The sequence below is a fragment of the Lissotriton vulgaris genome, chromosome 1_1 (assembly GCF_964263255.1).
Source record: "Lissotriton vulgaris chromosome 1_1, aLisVul1.2, whole genome shotgun sequence".
In the NCBI taxonomy this organism is placed as follows: Eukaryota; Metazoa; Chordata; class Amphibia; order Caudata; family Salamandridae; genus Lissotriton; species Lissotriton vulgaris.
Genome location: NC_141685.1, coordinates 2,038,196,197 through 2,038,220,753, shown reverse-complemented (window position 1 = coordinate 2,038,220,753; position 24,557 = coordinate 2,038,196,197). Strand labels below are relative to the sequence as shown.

The following is a 24,557-nucleotide window of genomic DNA, read 5'->3' as shown; positions in this document are numbered from 1 at the left end:
ATTAAAAAACAGCTGCTGTTGTGCTCATCCCAAATTAGGCAGATAGCACCACGTGGCAGACTGTCATAAGAGCCGGTGCTTACATTTAAGTGGCTGTGCTGAGCACCGAAAACCACCAGCTCAAATGAAGCGCTGTTACCACCATCCTACATTTCCTGTCTCTGTATCCCACTCTTGAAAGTTCTTTTTAATCCCTGCTTCTTACCTTTGTCACTGTTTTGTTATTTTTGTCTCCCCTTCCTTCATTCTCTTTTGGCCTTTCTTTCTGTCTTGGTCTGGGTCAAAGTCAGATGATGGAAAATAAGTCCCAGCCCCAAAAATGTGTGTTGGTATCCATCACATCCAAACATTTGTAGGCATTAAACCCTGCTCTTTGAAGACAATGTATGAAATAGGAACATTGAGCCAAATGTAGGAAAGTGTCAAGACTTTTCATAGGGGGGCCATTTACAATGTCCAGCTTTATTCATGATCTCTCACAGACCTTTACATAAAATCGTCTATATTCATTTTCTAACGTGTCCTTTTTATCTATGTTTAGTTTCATTATCATTCAGGGGTCATTTTGGAAGCCTCAGAACACATTTTAAAGTGATTTCTTCTTATATTTACTGTTCAAAGTGTGTACTGATAAGGGAATACAATTGTGACTGAAGGTGATTTTCTTTTTCATTTTTTTAAAACAGGCCTGGAGGCAACCTTGTGTAGGGACAGGGTGAAGGGTTTTACGCATTTGGGTTTAAAGATACAGGATATCCTGTAGAACATATAGGGAATAGAGGTTATGGGAATGGGACTCTAGGGTTAAATGTATAGGGTTAATGACTTGGGGAATAGTTGGGGGGGCAAGGGTTCAGGTTATGGGTTAGTGATTAAGGGAAGAGTGTTAACGATTTGTGGTGCACAGTACACAATATAGGGATATGGTTAGGGATTCAAGTTTAGAGTTCACATTTATGAGGTTAAGGAGTACAAGGTTGGGTTTAATGGTATGGGGTAAAAGGTATGGGAGTTTTGAGAACAAGGTTACAGGTGTGGGCTAAGGGTTTTGGGTATAGAAGTAAGAATTAAGGTATAGGTTACAGGGGTAAGGACATAGGGTTAGGAGTTGAATTAGCAACGGCTTAGGGTATAAGTATAATCGGGATGGCATTAAAGGTTAGCCGAAAGGGTAAAGGGTATATGTTTATGTGTTTAGAAATCAAGCTAAATATGAATGGTTAAGGTTTCAATAGTTATAGGCAAACCGTTAAAGCAGTAATGTTAAGAGAGATTAACATATGGGATTGAGGTTTTGGGGTAAAAAGTTAACCACTATCACATTCACATTCATTTAGTGCCTCGGGTAGAAATGTGTTTAATGTGTGTTGATGTAGTCTCATGGCTCAAAATAAAAACATTGAAATGTTACTTTTCACAGCGACATTGCACTTAATTCATTTCAATCAAATACACTACAGTTTCGAAGTGATGCGCTGAGATGTGTTAAAGACAAACTCGTGCTATTTCTGAATAGCTGTAGTTGCAGTTCAAACAAGTTTCTCAGATGTAATGGCCCGAACCGTGAGACGGGGGGGGGAGAAGCAAAGGCAGCAGCCAACCAAGGAAAACATTTCTAATTGTCATGATGCAGGTACAAAAACTAGAACGGAGAAATTAGAGACCGGGTACAGGTATGACAAACTGGAACAGGACAAAGTCATGCTTTTAGAAAAATACATATAATCAAAGCATCTTTACAGAGGCTGGGGCAGAGAGATGGATTCTGAGACAAGGAAATATGTGGCTGCCAGGTAAATATCCTTCAGCAGCGTGATGAGTGGGGTAGAGGTCTGTGGAAACACAAGGAGGGCACAAAGTTTTTGCGCATTATATACAGAAATCTATCAAGCAGCTACTGAAAAATCAATTAGCTGCACCTTGGTGGGAATCCAAGACAGAAGAAGAAGCAACAGGTTAGCAAAGTGATGGATTTGACCCAACAAAATGAAAAACCTTTGTGATATAAGACACACAGATGGATCGTATTCCCTGTATCCTGATAAAATCATTTAATAATATAAAAAAATAATCTCTATCAATGTGTTTGGTTTAAGCATTACTAGTTTTGCAGTCTGAAATGGGGATAAAGCTGTGGTATCTATTGTTCTCCCCATTTACCACCTACAAAACTTTAACCCGGTCACTTTTCTCTCACACCAATTCTGGTTGTTTTTACTTGGTAAACATTTGTGCACAAAAGAACTTTGGGTCTGTACAGCAATTTTACGCAAAATGTAACCCCGATATGTGCCGTCATTGAAAATACTATCCCAGTCAGAATAAGTATCATAGATTTCTCCCCAGGATTTCTTCAGAGAATCCGCGCTTGGGGTTTCCAGAGAGCAAGCATCCAGAACGACTAGGCAATATTTGATAAAGTCGGCTCTTTCCGAACAGTGAACTGACAGAATGATCTCTGAAGAAGGGAACACTTGCTGCAAAAAGAGCAGAGGTAGTGAAGAGTGAACTTGTCTCTATTCTGGTTCAACAAGTTTGAATAATAGACATTGCTGAATCAATTCTTCCAGTCACACCTGGCTTAGCCTGTTTCGTGATGCGATATTTTGGTTGGCACTGACTTTGCTTTCATAGCATTTGTTAAATATACAATGGGCTATGAAAAAAGCACTAACAATGGTAAAAACACTGTTGACTGCTGAAATACTTATTTGTGGAATCCATTCTGGTTAAGGGACTCTGTACAAAAATCACACTAATCACATTATGTCAGGGCAACTACCAGGTTACACATATTAACTGGTCGCCCTTAATCCCTTGTTTGAAAAGGCCCAAGGCGAGAGGTGCACCCAAATGGATTTAAATGGAAGACTACTGTTTCACCAGCTCATAATTTCCCCTTTTACTGGGGCTGGGGTTGATGTAAAATGCGGAGTGCTTTCCGTGCCACAACAGCTCTGACTCACAATTACATTTTAAGTAACTGGACTCATACATTTCTGTTGACATTTTCCAGTTAGGAATAAAATAAAAACCTCATGTCTCATTCGCATAAAACACTGCCAGCTGTGCTGCCTAAAGCGGTACACTTTTCCAAGTTTGGAATAAATCGTTAAAGAAACAGTTGCTAAAGGTTATGTTTTGAGTGAGTCTGTAAGTGTAATTGGCTAGTGCATGCTAAAACAGAAGAGCAAAAGCAGTGTAGGAAAAAATAATATGTTATCAATGCTATGAAAAAACAGAAATGATCCTGGGGTAGGTTCAGAAACCTATAGTAAAGCAGGAGCCCCCTACGGAGTGAGCGTGTGGACTGCGGTCCACTGCAACGTGAATGGCAGAACTATGGTGTACACTACAGAGATCGAGCATGGAGTAGAGTCAACTACAGAGTGTGTGTCCGCTACAGTGTGAGCGCATGGAGGATAGTGTCCACTACAGAAGGGAGCATGAGGAGTATGGTATCCCCTTCAGCGTGTTCATGTGGATTACAGTGTTCACTAAGAAGTAAGCGTGTGGACTGCAGTTCATTACAATGTGAACGATGGTACTATGGTGTCCACTATAGAGTGAGCGTGTGGAGTACAGTGTGCACTATGGAGTGAGTGTGTGGAGTATCGTGTACACCACAGTGTGCACACATGGACTATAGTGTCCACTACAGAGGGAGCGTGTGGAGTACGGTATCCCGTACAGCATGTACTTAGGGACAGTAGAGTCCACTACTGAGTGATTGTGTAGACTTTCCTATGGAGCTCTATGTATCTATCTCTATCTCTCCGTTATATTTCTTTTGCACTAGCGGCGTTTTGTGGTACACTGGGTGATACACATGCGGAATTTGATATCCCTTTTCTTTTTCCCCATATTTCCACTTTTCCTCAGACATAGGTCTGTAAAGCACATATTCTTATCCCTGAACTCAATCAATTCATTGGAGATAGTCCGCCTTCCTTAGATGCTGCACAGTACATGAAGGTGATCCTTACAGGCCTCCATTCCAGTGCACTGTGGATATTGACTATTCAAGTGGGTTTGTTGTCTTAAAAACTATTACATTTTTGTTTATAGCAGTGTTGGTTAAATGAAAAACAGGAGCACGTCCATATTTACATGTACATGCTAAGGATTTTAAATTCATCCAAATAAACATTATTCAATCAACATTGGGCACTAGGGAGATAGGATTGTCGCGGCTCAGAAAATGGGTGAGGGCCAATGAAGTGCTTTCGGCTACCTGCCAATAAACCTATCACGATGCAACACACACAAGTTAAATTTCAAAGCATGGTTTTCTGTGCCGACCTATCTTTTTGCATCTCATCACATTTTTAGAAATCGGTAAAGCTGCCAAATTCTCTAGAATGCCTATCAGAAAAAGCAAAGGATGGGAGAGTGAATGGCAAAAAATGGGATGGAAAAAAAAAACAAGAAGTCAAAATGGAAGTTGCCTATGGTGAGGTTGTATAGAAAGATATGGTTTAGGCATAGAACAAAAAATCCGCATGGAGTAGGCTCTTCTAGTATGTATCCTGCAAAAAACAACTGCTAACTATGGAGGCATGTATGGGCAAACATCAGTCAACAGCTTTGGTGTAATGAATTCACGGAAAATGCCTAACCTCAAGAATATAAACTAATAATGTGACCTTAATCCCATTAATTCAAGTTACCACAAAAGAAACTGAATCAAGTGCATGGAATGCTTTCCTGACAGCCAAAGAGTAAACATAACAACCAACTAACCACTGGATTTACTCACAAACCTTGGACGTCACAGTAGTGCACTACTTGCCGCAAAGCGCTTCAATACCTCGTCTGGGGCAGTATGCACTATACAAATGCCAATAAAATGCAATGAAATCAAAACAGAAAAAGGTGAATTCTGCTCTCCATAGCAATAACAAAAACATGGCCGCCTAACAAATTGCAAGCCGTACGTGACTCCTTACAACTCCAAGCATCAGCATAGCTTAAAAGGGTTTGTTTGGGGGGATGGGGGCGGGGGGGGGGGGATTGTTTGGTTGCTGTTACACGCCCCTAATAAATATATTTACTGGAAAATCGTTGGGTACAGGTGGTTCAGTCAGACATGGTGAGGTGGCTGTCGGATTTCACCACGAAGGTTTACATAACCACAGACAAAAACCCACTATATCTCGCTCTCTGCTTTGAAAGTCTTCAAAAATATTGCTTATTTTACAAAATATTGTTTCTCCCACTTACTACCACTGCCAAGCTACATTCTCACCCTTCCCACTGCTCCGTAGCCCCTCTCACATTCCCTGCTTTTCATATATGTATTTAATTTACCATTAAACGCCAGCGTGATTGTTGGAGAATCGAAAGCTCACAGCCACCCAATCTCACTGGCCAAGCTACGCCCTGTCTCCAAAAGAAACCACCCTCATATCAACAGCATACACCTGCGTGACTTCTGTAAAACAAAAATACAACAAAAAAACCGAAACAAGAGGACTGCAGGACAGAGTGATGAAGGAAAGAAACTGCAATTTTCTGTCAGACGCACAAACTCGAACCCTGGCAGGAGGGCTGGCTGCAGCCACTGAGCGCACATCCGTCAGCAGAGTGTACCCCGCCGGCTTCAAACGACTGTCCTTTCCCAAATCAAAGAAGACCTCTGTGGCACGTCTGTCAGGGAAAGAAGCGCCGGGCGCGCATCTCCATCTGAGGGGAGTGAAGGTGAAAAGCTGGTGGGAGCCGCTCGGCAAAGCCCCGGCCATTACTCTCGTCAGATCTGCCGCTCCTGCTTCTAAGCGCAGTAAAACAGCAAAGCGCTCGCGCCGAGCTGCACTGTCTGTCACCTCCGCCAGATCTGCAGTGAATTTGCACATTGCGGTCGAACTACTGTACATTTAATCGGAAAAAGATGTCCCCCTATCAGGCTGTTCTGGGGCCAAAACAGTAAAAAGGCGATTCCTTATGTTAACAATTTCTGCAGAATGGTTTATGAAAACCAGATTTTAGGGTATTATAAAATGCTTGGAAGCCCTTTAAAATGTCAAATGGAATCTCCCGAGACGGCATAAAATGTCAGCCCAGCTAAAGCGCCCGTTTAAAGCAGAAGGAATTAGCGCTGTGCTGTCAGAGGCTGTTATCCAAAACAATCCGTTAAGAGGCAACGCACGAGCCTCCCTCCCGTGCGTGCCTCAAGCAGGAACTCTGGTTTTCAACCTCGCCGTGGACAGTTTACAAGATGCTTGTTCGGAGCAGTTTCCATTGAGTTTAAAATAAGAGAATGCATCATTTGACTTCTGATCTGCTTCGTTCACGCTACATATAAATAAACACGTTTTTTTTGTTTTGTTTTGGGTTAGTAGTCCCTAGGATCCGCTAGGACAACACTACTGGGTAAGTGTAGACAAGGGCTGCGAGGCAGAAAGTAGTGGCTGTATCACAGATCTGTGCTTTGCAGTGTGGCAGCCATATTGGAAAAATGAACGGATGCTGCTGAAGTCCCCACCATTATGGTGCCCAACTACCTGCAATTGCCATATAGAATTCCATATGTGTGACTGACAACATTAGAACTCCTTCTGAAACAGTCTTTTGACCCCACATTTTACCGACAAGGGCCAGGTCTTGTGGCAAACAAGTGCTCAAAACCAACCAGGCAGGTGCAGTCCCATTACTATTGGAAAAAGTATTGATATAAAGAGGGGACGTTGGACTGAAGGAAGGCCTCATCATGGATTTTCTGAGGAAGCACCAGCTATTTGTTCATTTGTAGTGGACCAAGGATGGAGAGGGTTGCTGTTTACTGGTGCCGGACCTTCTCAGTAAACCAGAGCCCGAGCCTTAGGCACCCGAAGGGTTCGAATGGGATGAGTGCTGGTGTTCAGGCTGTTACCCAAGGCAGGCTCAGTGTGACGGCACATCACCCACCAGAAACCACTGCAGTGTGATCTGCACCTGAGAGCCACCTGGTGGAGGAACGAGTAACCATCACTATTCTCTGGAGGCGAGGCATCCCCCTCTACGGGAGTGGTCTCTTTATATCCAGGGATCATGGCGGGCTCAGCTGCTCCAACCTGGATGGGGTCTATGCTGCTCCTATTACACCGTTTGAGCCTGCACCACCACCTGGGCAAGAATGACCACTGTATCTCTTTTGAAAGTGCGCCTTACATATTTCTAAGAGTGTATGGAATGTCTGCACTTTGGTCACCTGTGCTGCATTGTGTTGGTATGCTGAGGACACGTGTGCTATTGATGGCCAAGATGTATGTGCTCTGTGAAGGTGCTGCAAGTGAATCTTGCTCCGCTGTTGCCTGTGCTAATGCCTGCCCTGCTCAGCGTATTCAAAGGAAGACATCACTGCTAAGGCCATCCTGCTGCCTCTTCAGAATGTGGAAAGCTTGCACTCTGCTCTCCTACGTTAACTGTGCATGCAACAGAAGCTTTAACTGCTGCTCCACATGCTGCACTTGTTCCCTGTAAGGGGGCTTACAATGTGCTGCTTCCACTATCCATGATGTGTGTCTTTCAGGGTGAGGTTAGCACTACTGCTTCCAGTGCACTTCTAATGTGCATGTGATACCTGCCCTGAGTGTGGTGGTGAAGCTTCAGAAAATGTTTTCAGTACATAGAAGCCAAAACAATTGATGCATCTTTATAATGCGCTAAATAATTTGCTTTTAAACATTTCCCAAGTACACACAATTGTTGCAGTTGAAGGATATTGGGAGCAGTTTTGGGGGTACCATTGTGTGATATATCAACAGGGTGTAACCTACTATGCTCATTAGCATCAGTACCAATAACTGTTTGGTTTGCCTTTGGAGACACTATTTTGGGAAAATGTTTGACTCTGTGATAAGGGGAGGTAATGGAAAATAGCTGTCTCTCCATATGAAAGTTCACAATCCTATTTTTTAAGTCTAAAACCAATAGCACATACTTATTTGTCAGACCCAACTAAAACCTCAAATTAATGTAAGCCACTTGGACTTACTACTAAAACAGCACATGTTACTGGTCTTTTTTGCTTTTTTCAATAGTCCAGATTCTCCTGCTGAAGAAACTGTGCTATGTCTCGTTCTTTGTGAGTCCAGTTTCAGCCAAGACGTCTAGCAATCCTTAGCATTGCATTTCAACCCACCGTCCTGCTGAATGCTACCCTGAGATCAAAGCGTAGTTCAGCTACGCTAGAAGAAAGGATACAGAAGGCTGCCTCATTCTCTATCTGGAAGCAGGCTACCCGATGTGAGGCGAGGCAATGCTTCTAGTCTGTGTGCAGCGGCCACAGCCGAGACCGGCCACGTACTCCACTGACCAACAAATCGGTTCTCAATTGATGAATACCAAAAAGAAAGATAACACATTGCACCTCTTACCCAGTATTTTGCTGATGTTGGAGTTGTGCATGTCGGGGAAAGCCTGGAGGATCTTTCTTCGCTCATCTTTTGCCCACACCATGAAGGCATTCATTGGACGTTTAATGTGTGGCTCACTGCTTCCACGTCCTCTAGATTCACGATAAATCCTAGATTCGGACACACCAGCACTTCCTAAAAGAAGAGGGCATTGCTTCAGATACTTTGGCAGAACATGTATCACTAGTTTCATGAACATTCTAGCTTCCACTGAATATTGAAGGTATCCTAATGGTACATAACCAGCATTCTGAGAAACATTCCCCCAGTTTAGGATTTCCGCTTTGGGATCCGCAGTGTTGCATAAGACAATCCTGGTGCAAAGAGACTAATTGGAAAGCAGTTTTTACAGACGCTGTCTGTAGTTAGACAATATTGAATCAAGGACTAAAACATTGAATCAAAGGGTATATGCAGGAATCCAAAGCTACCTTCTGTAGTATGAAGCATCATTAGTGTGGATGTTTATACCATTCAATCCATGAACAGCCTTAAAACTTACAGACTCAGTGGGTAATTGCATTGTGTTGATGGTTCAGGTGTCTAATGTGGTCTACCACTAAAGTCGTTACTGAACGCTTGCCCTTGGCTTTTATGTAGGATGTAGGCAAGGGTTGGACTCACCACCTCCCTACTGCTGCTTTCTACAACTCTTTGGCTCTGCTCCCTGTGACGTCAGTATTCGTTCCTCTCCATTTCCCTTGGACATAATTTCCCCCTGCACCGTAAGCGTGCCTTACTCCACTCTTGATGCAGCCACTACATTCCTCCTGTCTTACAAACTCATACTGTCCCTTTGGAACTGACCCCATGGTTTCTAAAAGGATATCACCTGCCCACTTCAGCAACACACAGAGTAGTGGAACTTTCATGTCCAATGGACATTGCAGGGCTGGCAGGCAGGCTTACCAGAATGAAAAGACTCATTCATGCCACCACTTCCTACTTTTGTACATACCTCCCTTTCCCCACTTATCCTCTACTGTATTTTCTTCAATATCTACCTGGTACTGCTCATCTTTCCGATTCCCGTTTGAAATTTGGGCTTTTACTTCTACTACCTGAAGAGTTGACTAGTCTGTACTGCCAATCGTCACCATCAGCCTATTCATCACCCTTCTCCAGCCCAACTCATCTTTGTGCTTCCTCCCACAGGCCAACAAATTTCAAGTCTCAATATTTCCATCCCAGCCCCAAGCACTGGGCTGGGTGTGGTGCTGGCAGTGGAGCGGAGGTGCAGTGAATGCGGCAGGATGTCGGGCGTAACTATGCAGTCATTAAAGTGGACACCTCAATTTATCTTAAACATTTGCACATTAGATGTAAATGTTCTATATGAAATATCCATATTCAACTCCTCCAGAGTCTAACCCAAACTATAGTGATGGGAGAATGTTTTCTGCAAGTGCTAACAGATAGATGACACATTATCACCTGGTCTAATGCCTAAAGGAAGTGGTGCTTATGGGAGCTGAAAACTCATGCCTGCTTCCTGAGGCGCCCTCATTAAGGAGCTGCAGGGTCATACAGCTGGCCTGCATGCAGACGGTCTAGTATTGACCAGTGTAGTAATCATGGGTACCAACCATCAGAGTCTCCACTCAGGTTGAAATCCATCATGGCGTGGCTAAACTTCCCGTCTTCGTTCTGTTTCGCTGCCAGTTGCTGAGACAGGCTCTCCAGCGTTGTTTTATCCTGAAAGAGCAACATTTCATAATTTGAACTGAGCAATTAAAAAGTAGAGTTAAAGTCTTACACTGAAACCTTCAAACATGCCCTTTGCTGTTGGATTAATCCCCCAACCCCCATCCTCGGAGTGAGGTTCTCGATGCTTCACTTTTTTTAATAGGAGAAATGGACAGGGTCACAATTCCTTGCCAAAGCCCCCAACTAATCTTCCAATATAAACAGTTTTGTTTTGCTTTCCTCTGCTTGTGAAAGAGTGATGAAGACAGCATTTGCATCCTTGTCCTTAAAAGTGGGGACACTGCTACTGTCTTCAGCACAAAACGCCACAATTTACCTTTCTGTAACCCTCAACCTGCCAACACAGTATATTTCAGTAGTCATTATTACTAGACTATGACTGGCCGTAGTAGTAGTATTCTGGCAGCTCTTGGTGTTTTTAATACAGTTGTTATTATCTTTAGGCGTCAAGCTATTATCAATTGTATTGTATTGTAATGGCATTTATATAGCGCTTACTACCCCTGACGAGGCGTCGAAGCGCTTTTCGGCAAGTAATATTCCTATTATTATCATTGTGAATGCATGCATGGCCTCCATCAAAGGCATTGTGTGTGAAGTGTGCCGTTAAACGGGAAATCAGAACAACAACCTGTGAATAGGCTTATAACGACGGGCCAAGTTTATGAAATAGCACATTCCGGGTGATGTCTCTGAAAACCGGCGCCTACGAGCAGACGCTGGGTAGTACGGTGGTTTCCGCTGTTCCTCTTCAATGTAAAGGTGAACAGCGAAAAAATGCACACGACTACGAGGCACAAGATGAGCACCCTGCCTTCCGCCATTCAGACACACGGCACAGGGCGATAATTCTCCCAGCATGCATCTCGACAGTCAGACTGTCACATATCCTCGGTAGCTGCTCTACCTTAACCCTCAATCACAGCGGGCTAGGAAGAGGTGAGTGGAGCGACAGCAGAGGACACGTGTGCCGTTTAATTCACAGCTCAGGTCAGAAAGGCGGAGACAACCCCCTGGTAGCAAGAAGAGAGCCTTTTGGCCGGACTCCACGCATCTGTGTGTTTATGTGCACGTGCAATACTTCAACTCAAGATTGACATGTACCATTACACAGATAGCATTGGGTATCATTCAGCAAGGGGTGCACTTTATTAAAGATGGATGACAAATTTGACGAGTCTATTGGTGTTCCATTCTTTTGCGGAAAGGGAGAACACGTTTAATATGTGGAGCATATAAGAATGCACACCAAAATAAAAACAAAAAATAGAAAACAAAGCAGCAGGTTCTACACAAAGCTACCAGGGAGTGTGCGAAGGTCAGCCAGGTATAGAAAGTAGAGAGACAGAGGTTAAATAGGTTATTCACAGTTGAGAACTTTGCCCAGTGGCAGAAAGCAGACCTGGAGGGGACCAACTGGAAACAAAACTGGATAGTCTCATTAGTGCAAGGGGGGTGCAGCCAGGAGCACTCTAACCAGATGTGAAGTGGATTTGAGGCAGATGCTGCAGACATTTAGTTCTTGGGCTCTGTATCTGTGGATGGAACAGACGATTCAAAGGTGGAAGCTGGGTTAAATATGCCAAGTTTTCTGGCTGAAGAAGCAGGATGAAAGGGTCTGCAGAAATTATAATAGTAGGATGCATGGATTCGGATTTGCAAGCAAGTACATTATTTTTGTCCTAGAGAAGTTGAGCTAGAAAGAATGGCTGGCCTTCCAGGACTGAACAGCACTGACACAGCCTAAGAGTTGAGGTGGGAGATCAGGTTTAAAGTAGGAAGCAGAAAAATGTGTATCATTGGCATTCAGAAGATAAGTCAAGTCAAATGAGGGGGTACGTTTGTCTCCAGTGTAGGGGATTTTTACAACTTTCACTCTCTTACTTGAAGGACCTATTCACGACTCAGAAAAATATAGGTTTTCACTTTCAAGGTTATTAATTCGTTTTGTTGTTGTTTAAAGTGGATCTAACGACTGTCCTCTATTTCCGATGTGTGTTCTCATTTGTTACTTCACATACACCCTCCTGGACTCTTTGACCAGTTTACAAACTATTTTTTCTTAACTTTTACCACAGGTTTAAGGATCAGCTGGCGCAAGTCAATACGTCATTCATCAGTGCAACTGGTTTTTAACTCTCATCCTGTTTCTCATCTTTCAAACCAGTCTGTCCAGGCAATCCGGACAGATCACTGAATAACTCTTGAAAAGATTTATAGACAGACAGACAGACAGACAGACAGACAGACAGACAGACAGACAGACAGATAGATAGATAGATAGATAGATAGATAGATAGATAGATAGATAGATAGATAGATAGATAGATAGACAGACATACGTTTACTCTGAGAAGTCCAAAGTCAGCTAAATGGAACTGGAGCTGGGGAGGGCACTGCACTTAGTACAGGTTAGCAGAGTCTTTGAATGATATATTTAACTGTTCATACATGTTCCAAACGACATCAGATCATACTTGGAGCAAGTTCCTAATTTTGATCTTTACAAATCTTAGTTTCACTAGTTCCATGAAGCAAGATTCTTTTTGACAATGGCGTGGACACCGTACCGTTAAACTTGAACTAAAATGCTTCTACAACCTCTGGTCTTTCGTGCCTGCTATGCGGGTGCAGACTCATGGAAGATATTTAAATTGCAAGCAGACCACTAATCCTTTTGTAACTGTGCTCCCACCTGTTGACATTTCTGAACGTAGCTTCCCTATTCCCTCATCTTGCAGCTGCTGCCCTTTGACCTCAGAAAGCCTGATTCAGCTCCTCCTATAATCCTTCCTGCTGCTCTTGTGTCTCCTTCTCACTTCTATTCTGACCCTTCTAACCCCTCTTCTTCTGGGTACTGCCTGACCTCACTCCTAATACCCATGACCATAAAGTTAGGGTCCATTCCCAGATGTACATAGTTACAGGTCATGCGTATCACACTGCTTTGAACTTACTGTCCAAGAAACTGCAAACAGGGAAACAAAGACTTCCCCAACATCATCCATTGTGTCACGAGGGCGTCCACATCCACTCTTGTCTGGTGCAAACCCCTGGTGGACAGGCGTGTCCACCAGCCTCTCATACATCATGCTCTACTGCATGTACCTTACCCCAGCTGGGTCTGTGGTAAAGAAGAGACTGCAAAGGTTACAACAGCCTATTTACAGCTGCCCATTATGGTAAACAATGTGCCAGTGAGCTCTAATAGTAGTAGTAGGCTTCAGGCCCCTCAAAGTTATGTGGGGCTAAGGTCCTAAAGGGGATGAGGGGCCCCTCTCTGCTTTCTGGTAGCGTACCTCGTTCAAAATAAAAACAAGTTTGTGGGGCACGTTTTGCAGCAGCTCCAGCTTATCGTTTCATAGAGTGGCGGCGTACGTTACCCACCCCCATCATGAATATAGCACAAACGAAAGACAGGCCTGCTTTTGTGATATCCCATGGAGCTTTGAAGAGAACAGGACTCAAGGTAAACAGCCATGGATGCTCCCACTTTGATATATAGTAAAATATAAATTAGTGGGGCAAGCAGTCATTGCAGAGATGTGTGTGATAACTTTTAAAGAATTCGAAAAGATTGGAACCAACTGTTGGAAATCATTTAACTTTTTTTTTTTAAAGTTAGAATTGGCTGAACCTTTGACCAACATGTACCAGTTTGCTTCTAAAGTGGTTTGTGTTACATGTTTGTGTTACATGTTTGTGGCATGTTTCTGTCCCTGGATAACATTCGGGGCATGGATGACTTTTTAAGTGCATAAAAGGTCCATTAAAGTGCTTAAAATAACCAATAACTTTCCATGTTGCAGGTCTGAATCCAGGCAGGGATGGTTCAACCCTAGATCATTGTGCTGAGCAATAATAGGATCTGTAGCCACCACACGGGTCATTCATGAGTTAGGTTTGCATACAACGATTTGGATTAATGCAAATATTTCCCATGCATTTCTATGTTGATCATTCGGAAAGCACAGCATTTTTGCAACTCCCAACAAAAAGACTTGATTGCCCCTGAAAATCCTTTCGCTCCTTGATGATGTAACAAGGTTTCATTGTGAGCTTTAATGTTAACTTGGCGCTTTCAGAGACCCTGGTGTATGGGTTCTACACACTATCATAACCACTCACTTCAACAGTGCTAACTGATTAAAGATGACCTACTTTCCCTTAATTTTCCCGCTTCTCCCTGGAAGAAAATTATCTCTTGTAAAGAGTTCACAGTTAAAGATTTGACCTGGTTTGAAAGTACATTACTGCACTTCATGTTGAATGAATTAGTCACATGTCGGGAGCACAGAACAGGCAACCTGAGCCACTTGCAGGCAAAACCACAAGAAACTCCAACAGCTCGCCACAGCGAAAGGACTGGGATGGTAAGTGGCTGGCAATACCCTTCAAGAGAAAAAAAATAGAAAATCCAATCGGCACAGGGTTTTAACCCAGGAAAGGCACCTCAAAGGGCCACTATTCCTGCTATTTGCCAGAAGAATGGGAAGATGCTGAAGAGTCAACAGAGAAAGTGGGATGGCGGTAAAGAGGGGTGGAGTTATGGGCAGTCGTATATGCCCTGCGGTTTACGCCAGGAAGAGTCAGCAGTGAAAGAAAACTCCTGGAGATGACTCACAATAAATCCAGTGGTTGGTTCCCGCCAACTTGAGGTAAAGAGGGGTGGAGTCATGGGCAGTCCGCTGCCCTGCGTGTCGATGCTGACGAGCAGCAGTGACCGCACACTCTTGGAGATGATGCACAAGGATTCCAGCACTTGGTTTCCCCCAGCTCAAAGTAAAGAGTGGTGGAGTTCAAGTTCAAGTTCAGGAATTTGTATAGCGCACTACTCACCCAGAGGGTCTCAAGGCGCTTGGGGGAGGGGGAGCATTAATTATCGAATAGCCCAAGTTCCTTCCTGAAGGAAATGTGGTTCTGGGTAAGGAGGAGGTGAGTGCAGCTAGAACCAGGTAGAGTCAGTACTGATGGACAGCAGTGACCGCACACCCTTGGAGATGACGCACAAGGATTCCAGCACTTGGTTTCCCGCAGCTTGGAGTAAAGAGTGGTAGAGTCATGGGCAGCCCTCCGCACTGCATCTAGAACCATGAAGAGCCAGTTCAGATGATCAGCAGTGACAGCAAACTCCTGGAGATGACTCAAAATGAATACAGTGGTTGGTTCCTGCCTTCTGGAGGTAAAAAGGGGTGGACTCATGGGCAGTCTGCTACACTGCTTGTCGTGCTGACGAGCAGCAGTGACCGCACAGTCTTGGAGATGATGCACTTGGTTTCTGCCGGCTGGTGGTAGTAAAGAGTGGTGAAGTTACCCACAGTCCTAAGCACTGCACACAGAAACAGCAAGAGTCGTTTGTGTCAATCAGCAATGGCGGTGCTCCTCAAAAGTAGATGCCAGCATTTACCCCAGTAATCCAAGTTGCCAGCAGCACAACTTCACTTATAACTTATAGAGCAGGGTGCTCTGCTTGTGTACTGTGCTATTTGCATCTCGTTGGACTTATGCGATATGCCTAGACGCCATGTCCATGCACAAACATTTATTTCAATCATGTCTGCTCTCAGCGTTTAAGGGATTCTTAGCAAACTCTGAAATGAGTAAAGCACACTGCTTAAAGCAAGGCTCCATTAATGTCTCAAGAGAGCAGAAAACGATACGCAGCGGTGGAAATATTGAAATAATGAGAAGCTTCTCCTTGCCGCACATGGCTTCCCAGTTTAAGACAAAGCTGAAATTGCCGTCTTCAAACACATTACAGCCGGTAACAAGGACCTCTATTTTGCAAAATTAATGGCAGTGTACAGATAATGCCAATCCGCCCTCAACCTATAAAATCCCTTTAGTGCCGCCAAAAAGGGATGCACAATGGTTTCAAGTTCACGCATAAAGAGCATCCATTAATCATGGTTACCTTAATTTGGTAGCCCGTTACATGTAGTTAAAACTCCCACAGCTAGCCAACGCTGCAGCGGTTGCAAGCACATAATAAATGATAGCAGGGCTGCCAGATGCTTCAACGGGAGCCGCAGTGGCACAAGCTGAGCAATGTTGTTCTCAATCAAAACTGAAGGTCAAAATGAGCGCGAAACAGGAACACTTAGCTATTACATGTAAAGTTGTTCTGCTTTCAAGCTTGATTATTGGAGGTAACCGCTGGCATTTACTTCTGATGACTCCTGTCAGTTCTACCGAATAACGCATAGAGGGAACATAGATGAACAGTTGTGAATACGTGCAGTAAAGCAGATGAACAAACGAACAACCGACAACCAGCACAGGACATCAATTTACTGAAATGCGAGTGTTATAATCAGTGGCGTAACATAGGCCCCGCAGCCTACTTAGGGTGGATGGGGCCCCAAGCTCCAGGGGCCCCTTCAGCACAATACCCTGACCTGAAAGCTCCTGATTAAGACCAGGGGTGGGGGGTCCTCCATGTACCTTGCTGGGGGAGCCCCTCAAGTTTTGTTACGGCACTGGCTAGAAGTGAGATCTGGCACACCTTGACCCCGATGGCATTTCAGTGTTGATATCCCTTAGGCCCTCAATATACTCCAATGTGCTGCTGCTGGGCCCTCGTAGGGGGGCAAGAAGTGGAGATGACGAAGAGTAAAGACAACTCCTTGATTCCTGATTACTTTTACTTCTGCGTGCTGACGTCAAGACTGAGATAGCTAATGCCAGGGACGAGGGACCAGATGGCAGGCCAGCCAACACTAGCTACCCCTCATTGAGGTTTATGCATGCACCATCAGTCACTGGAAGAGATAAAGTGTGCGTGCCAAGAGGGACCAACAAAAGAAATAGCCTTAGGAAGAAAAGACAATAAGCACTACAAACAAGGAGAGACTGAAACAAAACAAATTAAAGAGGCTGATAAGACCTCGTTACTGAGTAAGCAAGTTAAGGATTACTTGCAAACTGAAGCAAGCATCTACTCACACTTCTATATGTAATAATAATAATAATAATAATTTCGGATTTGTAAAGCGCAGCTTCTCACCCCTAGGGTACATGCTGCTTGTCGCGGATCAGTGTGGTACTTGTTCACAAATGCGCACTTAAGAATTCAAGAGTCAACTCACTTCTTCGACCATGTGCAACAAACGGACTAGATGCTTACTTGACCAACCAAAAGGCGCTTGAGGCCTGGACAGAATTTAGGAAAGCACTATAGGAATGCACTGATACAACATACTGTATTAGAGACAGCCGGGATATCTTCAACCATTTAAAGCAAAGCACACATCTCGCCACAGTACTGGGGTAACTCAGTGGCAATGCTCCAATGATGTTCTAATCACACTTCTGAGGCTGACAGTCTACGACAGGGCCCAAGACTACACTGAAGGAGTTGATTGGCTCCCAGTTGGTGAGAGGTGCCAGGGCTCAAGAGTACTTGGCGCTCACAGTGACAAGAATCGTGATCTTACCACAGATGAATTCCGTTTTTTTACAAGGTTGTCAGAGAGCAAGAGAATTGGAAATGCACTCGGAAAACGTCCTTCGCTGATCGCGCTCCTTTGTTTCACAGCTGTGACTCGGACCTTTTGAGGATTCAGATGCGGAGATTAAAATGGGACTTTTTGCTTCACTGTTTTTTTTTATTGCTAGGTGGAGTCACGCGGTTGAGAATACTTTGGGTTTAAGAAAACAAAGGCCCGAGAGCTTGCAGCAGGATTTGTTCACCGTGGAGCTAATGAGTGTGAAGAGAGGCACAGCGGAGAGCCTTTCCAGGGCAGCACCTGAAGGTTCAGGAGGGCAACTGGGGTCAGTTTCAGATTGTTCGAAAGTGTTCATGAAAACGAGCGGGAAAACCAAGAAGCCCTTCCTCAGATGACTACCAAGCTGTATCTCTGATCAAATAAATGTTGGGAATGTCTGCTCTGTCTTCATGAACCCCCCTGAGAATGAAAGACGGCGGCCAGCACATCTGTCCACCGGCGTGCACAGACCATAAGGATGATACAACTCGATAAAGCATCGACCTACTCCCGTGCATTTATCACAGTTACTTCCCTGACACAGTCATTACCAAAGGATTGGTGCTATCCCCATATACGTGAGTTACAGGTGCAAATAAACAAGCCAGGAAGAATATGTGGTATTTTGCAAGTCACTGCATTTGAAGTCAGTTCAACTGATGAACAGATGTTCTCAGCAGTTATAAGAGGAACCCTAGACTCGTGGTTCCAATGTCGGTGCTGATGCTCTGCAAGCAGCCTAAATAATGCTTGCGTGCCCGTCTGGAAGTTGCGTTCACCACGTCACCACAGTCGCATGGGGAGCTGAACGGATATCACACACGCTTGATCACTGGTAGCAACACATGAAGTGACATCACATGACACTTAACCCCACAATACAACCTTAATCCTCATCAAACTGCTCAGTTCTAGAATAAAAAACACTATCTGCAGTAAACCTAATAATAGCTTTGAGATCCTACAAAAGTAGATAAAAGTCAGACAGTTGTGACGTGGTGCACACTGATTGCATATGCAGCATTCTGCAACTGGTCAATGAAAGTCGTGCCATCAGATATAGTTCCTCAAAGGCCTTGTCATCAATTCCTGGCTAGTGACAGCGGGAGAGGAAACCGCATCTATAGGCATAAAATATCGCCCTTCCATTATTGCTAGGGAGTGCAAATGCAGACAACCTTCCAATCTTACAGTTTAAGACATACGACAATGGTATTACAATCGCCCCATGACCGTTATTTAACACCATGCTCCAAGTACTAGCCCATGAGATACATCTGTTCTTCAATAAGGCGTTAAAGTGTCATAGCAGATAAAATAACTAAGCACGGGCAAAGATACTGCCAGGGAAATTAGTCACAGCCGTGGGCATCCTAGAAGCACCCCACGACATGCTAAACAAGGGGGTGCCACGTTGATATGAAATGACTGAAACCGTGGCACATTTTCTTGATACCCACATTAAAAAAGGTACACAAAATGTATCTGAATGAATCATTAGATGTGGTCATTCAAAAAATGTGGCATGGATTAAACACTCATCAGCTAACATCCTTTCACCCATGCAATACTCTGCAGAAACTGCAGTATTCCTTACCCAGGTCAGACAGGCTGCCTATTCCAAAATACTATAGAAAATAACAACGTATTAGACTGACCCTGTAATGGGAGAATTCCCTTACGGTATTCTTAGAAGCCTAGTTATTCACACCAGGGCATCAGTGGGATGGTCCTACCAAATGTTCACTATTGGTTAAAGTTCAGGGCAGTCTCCTGGCAAACTAGATGAAGACAATAGCCCATGAAAAGATCCACCTTTTGGGGACATTCAGGACAAAGCATATCAGGGAGCAATCAATGGCAAAAATAAGGCAAGAAGCCATTTTTTGTGTATAGTGAGAAATCCTTTGGTGAACATCAGCACATTAAAGTTCATGAACACTGTGGGTTTGGAGTATATACCTCTAATAACACTTAAGTAAATAAGATGACCTGAAGTGACTCTGTCGAGAGAGGACACCTCACCCCAGATGACCAATGGACACATAAGCCCAAAAACCTGAATACTGCAAGCGTAGTTTCCCTAAAGATTCCAAATGGTTTTCCAGAGGGCAGACCACGTGCCCTGGAGTGGAAGTATTGTTTACTACTCTCCCCTAGGAACACCGATAGCCCTCAGGGGCGACAGTCCATTTTCCCTGATTCAGCTACACACATAAATGTAAGCACATCCCAAGGCAAGTGGACAGGGCAGAGGTGAGAACCTTTAATCAGAATGAACAACTCAACAATACATGACTGCTGACTGTAACCACCACCTCCATAGCTGGCAAAAGCTATAAGGGCCAACCTTTCTGAGTAAGGCACGAAGAGCTGCAGCAGTTCCTCTCCGATAAGCCCACAAGAAGATCTTGTGCAAAGGCAATGAAACTCTTTCAACGACAGACGCACATTCAGGCAAGACCAATGCATGCAATCTGGGGCTGGCCTTTTGTGAGGGTTTGGGAGGAATTTAGTGACTGCTATGTATTCAGTCTGCATATACATAATTATATATCTTTAATGTAGGCAGAAAGCAGAGGCTGCTCACTTGCTCCCACATCCGTTTTCGACCATAGCAGCTGTGCAGCTGTTTAGCACAGGAAAATGTTGATACATGGAGGAAGACTATGACCTGACAAAGCACAAGTTAAACCACTTTTGGCTGTTTCTTTTCCAAACTCTTCTACTGAACCAATAAAAAGGAATAAGCAAAACAAAAAGAGTTTTACTCTTCCAAGTCCAACTATCTAAACTTGCAGAGACCACCAAAGAAGATGAAACAATATTTATAATGTTATAGCGATTTATCAGCAGGATTTTTTTTGTTTTGGTGCTGGAGTAGAGAAAGAATGAAGAAACAATGTATTAGACACCCCTCGGTCATGCACTTTTCTCCTGCTTATCGAAGATCGCTGTTTCTATGAAATAACAGTCCGCCCACAGGTGATATGTGAATCTTTAAAATAAATGCTTCTTATTTTTGGCCCTTTTTTGATTACATTGTGTTTTTATGTGTTTATGCTCTGCAGAATGGCATGCTGTGGAGCAAGGTTCCGATTCACATTATTGTCACAGGCTGCCCTTTAAATGACTATGCAAAAGAAGAAATGTTATATGATGGCATTTCATGCTACATCACATTATGCTCAAGCGCTTCGAAGGTTTAATGGCTAGTGACAGAGCAAGGGTGGCATGGGGAATAATGCATAGAAGGCAAATGGACCCCCATCATATGATTGTGGTGCAGTGGGACTCTCGGAGCCCTGGACCCCAGCCTCTCTACCTGCTGGGCCACTTATATATATGTCCCTACGTTTAGCGCTAGGAAGGCCCACCATGATGATGTCACGTCTGTTCTCAGATGACTCACACCCATGCTTTGTCTCGCCATACGCTCTTTAAAGAACCTTTACAGCACTTGCTGCACTCACTGAAAAGCGATAGAAATACCTGCCCACAGCACGAACATCACGACTCTGATGCATGAATTGAATTTACAGAGTGTGTTAACACAGTCACGAGCATTGTATTATCTGTGAGAAACCATATCTGCGACCCAGCCAATTCCAATAGCAAGTTGAAGCATGCAAACCAGGCGTGGCCCCCATCATTGTGCATCAGTGGCGTCTCAATACATGTCTCTTAGACGCCTTCCTTTGACCTTCGACTACAAACGGGGACGAAGCCACAGGAGCCAACGCCGCCTGGACTGGGTACAAATTGGCCAACTGAGGCCGCACACGGACATGGTCCTTACTTTCCAGGTACAATTCATTCTGATCTCAAAGGCTTCAGAAGGATGACAAGCAGATTGTCTCTTTGGTATCGTGAAACTGTGACCCAGAGGTCTTTCGGATTCTTCTGCAGACAACTGCACGGTATTTATGGCTGATTGTAAAGGATGTGATAAGAGGGGGAGAGGTTCTTGAAAGTCAGCACTCAAAGTGTGTTTGCACAGGAGCTATGCCATGCATCTGAGGGTTGTATCAGTGCGTGCAGCCAAACAGGGACCAACAACACACAAGAAGATGAGATGTAAACTCCATTCTGTTCATGAACGACCTTGCAAACACCACCAGCACAGGCAGCAACAAATACAACGTGTAGGGCCCGCTAAAGCAGATTTCCCTTTTCACTTTCGAAATTGAAAGATAGCATTTGTTAGAGAATCATTCCCACATGCATGCGCCATAATCACTCTGTACCATGCGTGGGCACTCATTAGCTGCGAGCAGTGGCACGGTGACAAATGTAGCAGAGCGCCTCTAAGAACTCTTTTACTGGCCATCTGTGAAAAGAAGGCATGCCGCCATTAAACGCACACAGCTGTAAATATATACAAACCCCAAGAAGCAAATGACAAAAAATGACTAAACTTTCAGCTCAAACAAATCACAATGTTTAATGCATGCCGCTGCCGCGCGGAGCAGCTCTGATCTTTGCAGAGGGGACTCGGGCGATAGGGAAGGCTGGCCCAGGAACGCCTCGTGCACAGGCGCAGGGGATATGAAAGATCCCGCGCTCCTCGCGCCCCGTAGAAACTTTCTTGCAGACGTTTGATTGCGCATGTTGAAAGACTGACACAAAAATTGGCGCGCCGGGTCAGGATAGATGACAACACAGCAGCCCGAAAAACGACGGCGTCGAAAAAAACGAAGAGTCTGAGCAACGCCATTAAAGGACACCCTCTGCTCGGAAAGCCTACGCGATGCTGCGCCCACAGAACTAAATGGCTGGCAGGTCAGCCCCTGGGCTATCACATACAAATAACATGGAGAATTCCTTCAACTGGTTGGTATTCAAATTGTGGTCAATGCAGTTAAAATTTAAATTCATGTATCTATTTCTTTGAGCGGTTGTACAGCACGGACGGGGCCACAGGAGACTTCAAAGCGCGTCACAACTGAATTACATAGCTTGGACTCACAGATGGATAACATGTTCACATAATGAGGGTTTTCATGTAAATACCATATGTTTTACAATATTTGAAACACATACATCAACATGTATAAATAGTTTCAGGCATGCCCGGAGCTTGAGGCCGGCCATCGCCTTTACATGAAGGCGGGGCTCGCTGTTTGCTTTGCATGCCGCAGGAGTAATCCGTATAGTGTATGTTGGTGGTGACTTAAGGGCAACGGGGAAAGTTGCATGTTGAACTCTAAACAAAAGCGATGAAAGGTGGTGTGCTATGGAAGCGGGAAGTATGCAGGTGTGAGACGCAAACCCTGAGGGGCACTGAGGCCTGGTCTTCACTTCTGAAGGTCTGAAGAGTCTTGGAATGGGGCGGGTTGGCTCCTGGGTCGGTATGTGATGACCTGCTGAGCAGATAGGTAGTCAAGTTGCTCTCGATGGATGGCCCGCGGCAGATTAAGGCTAGCTCCAGCCTGACTTGGGCTTTGACTCCAAGCCACTCTCATGTGTTAAGGATGGGCCGATGTGGTTGAAATGCCTGCTTGCTGTAACGAGGCAGGGAGCAGTGACAAAAGCGACCTCGGCTGACACTAGAGCGGACTCCACATGTTTAGCTTTGAGCCTGGGCTGTGTTTCCGTAGTCTGTGGTTGTAGGTTTTATTTAGGAGGAGGAGGAACTGGTGTTGTTTTAGTTATGGATTTCTGAGTGTTTAGTACAAGTAAACTATTGATGAACTACAGTTATATTGCCTGTTTAAAATGCTGAGGTCGTTCCATTCAAAGGCAGTTCTGAGTATCAGCACAGGGCATTTTTAAAGCGCTGAGGAGGAATTTCAGTTATGAGTGATTGAGGTTCAGGTACAAATAAAACATCAAGCCTCAATGGTTGATAGAAATTGACACAAGGTAAGCACCATAGGTGGAAACCCCAGGCCCCCGCTTTAATAGGTGTTGCAATGCTTTTAAAGTACAAAACGAAACTTATGATTTGGGTTTTAAAAGTATCATTGTAGCAAATGCTTGCTTTTTGCCACTGACTTTGGTTCGTTTTTAAGAAAGACTGCAGTGTCCATGAGAGAGAGCCCACAATTGGGAATCTACACTAAGAACAAAGGAAAGTGCAAAGGAAATAACCTAGAAATGTAACCACCAGTGACATAAAAAAAAATCACAGAGTCCTTCCAGTAAAACCACATTCCTGGACCGAAATAGATCTATAGATTGTTGACTTTCTTGCTCATGAAGCACTTACAGGAATACCATGCATCTTCTTATTTCTTCTTGAGCTGCGATGTCAAATGCTTTGAGATTATCATGTCTCATAGTCTGTCAACGTGGATGAAGCACAAGGACATTTTCTCATTTGTGCACTACTGCTGAATCAATGAAGAGGTAATAATAACATCAAGGTAGCGCTACTCAAATAACAGTGCGTGGATCAGTATTCTGACCAAACATCAATCCACCAGACTTTCTCCCCCAAAAAACAAAACACTCACTTACAATTATGTGTATGAGCTTTTTAAGCCAAATAAAATAAAGCACAGCTGAATGTGATTCTTCATGTTGAGATGGAAACCCCAAATCCACAAGCAACTGATTCTATATGAATCAAATTTGTGAAACTCCTTTGGAAAACGTCCATTGTAAATTCAGCACATCTGCTTGGAAAAGGCAAAAATCCAGCTGAAAAAGAGGCTGCTCTCCATCCTGTGGCCCTCGTCACACTGCCAGTGCTCTCCATGCGGCTAAGAAATGTGCAATCAAATAATTGATTCATTCAGTCACAGGTCAAACTTAGCATCAGCCGCCACGGATGGGCATGCCCTATTTGGAAAACCAGCATGGATCCTAATGATGGACACATCACTCATTCTCTGCCCCTTCTCTCTCTTTCAGTGGCAGATTTATGCATCGTTCTTCGACACCAAACTCTATGGAATTTTCACACGTTTGCCACACAAAAGTCCCCATTAATCCAAAAATGGTGTGCTCAGAAGGGCTAAATCTG

The 24,557-nt window shown here is 44.1% G+C and overlaps 1 protein-coding gene across 3 annotated transcripts in view; it reads right to left on the bottom strand.

Annotated features, from left to right (window-relative positions):
• SOX5 (SRY-box transcription factor 5) overlaps positions 1-24,557 on the bottom strand; it is a 441,228-nt gene that overhangs the window by 9,519 nt on the left and 407,152 nt on the right. For all 3 annotated transcript variants that reach the window (XM_086920362.1, XM_086920351.1, XM_086920354.1), the window contains 2 exons: positions 9,980-10,088; positions 8,355-8,528 (listed from right to left, as the gene is read on the bottom strand). In XM_086920362.1, the coding sequence (XP_086776488.1) occupies positions 8,355-8,528; positions 9,980-10,088 (283 nt within the window). The remainder of the gene's footprint in view (positions 1-8,354; positions 8,529-9,979; positions 10,089-24,557) is intronic.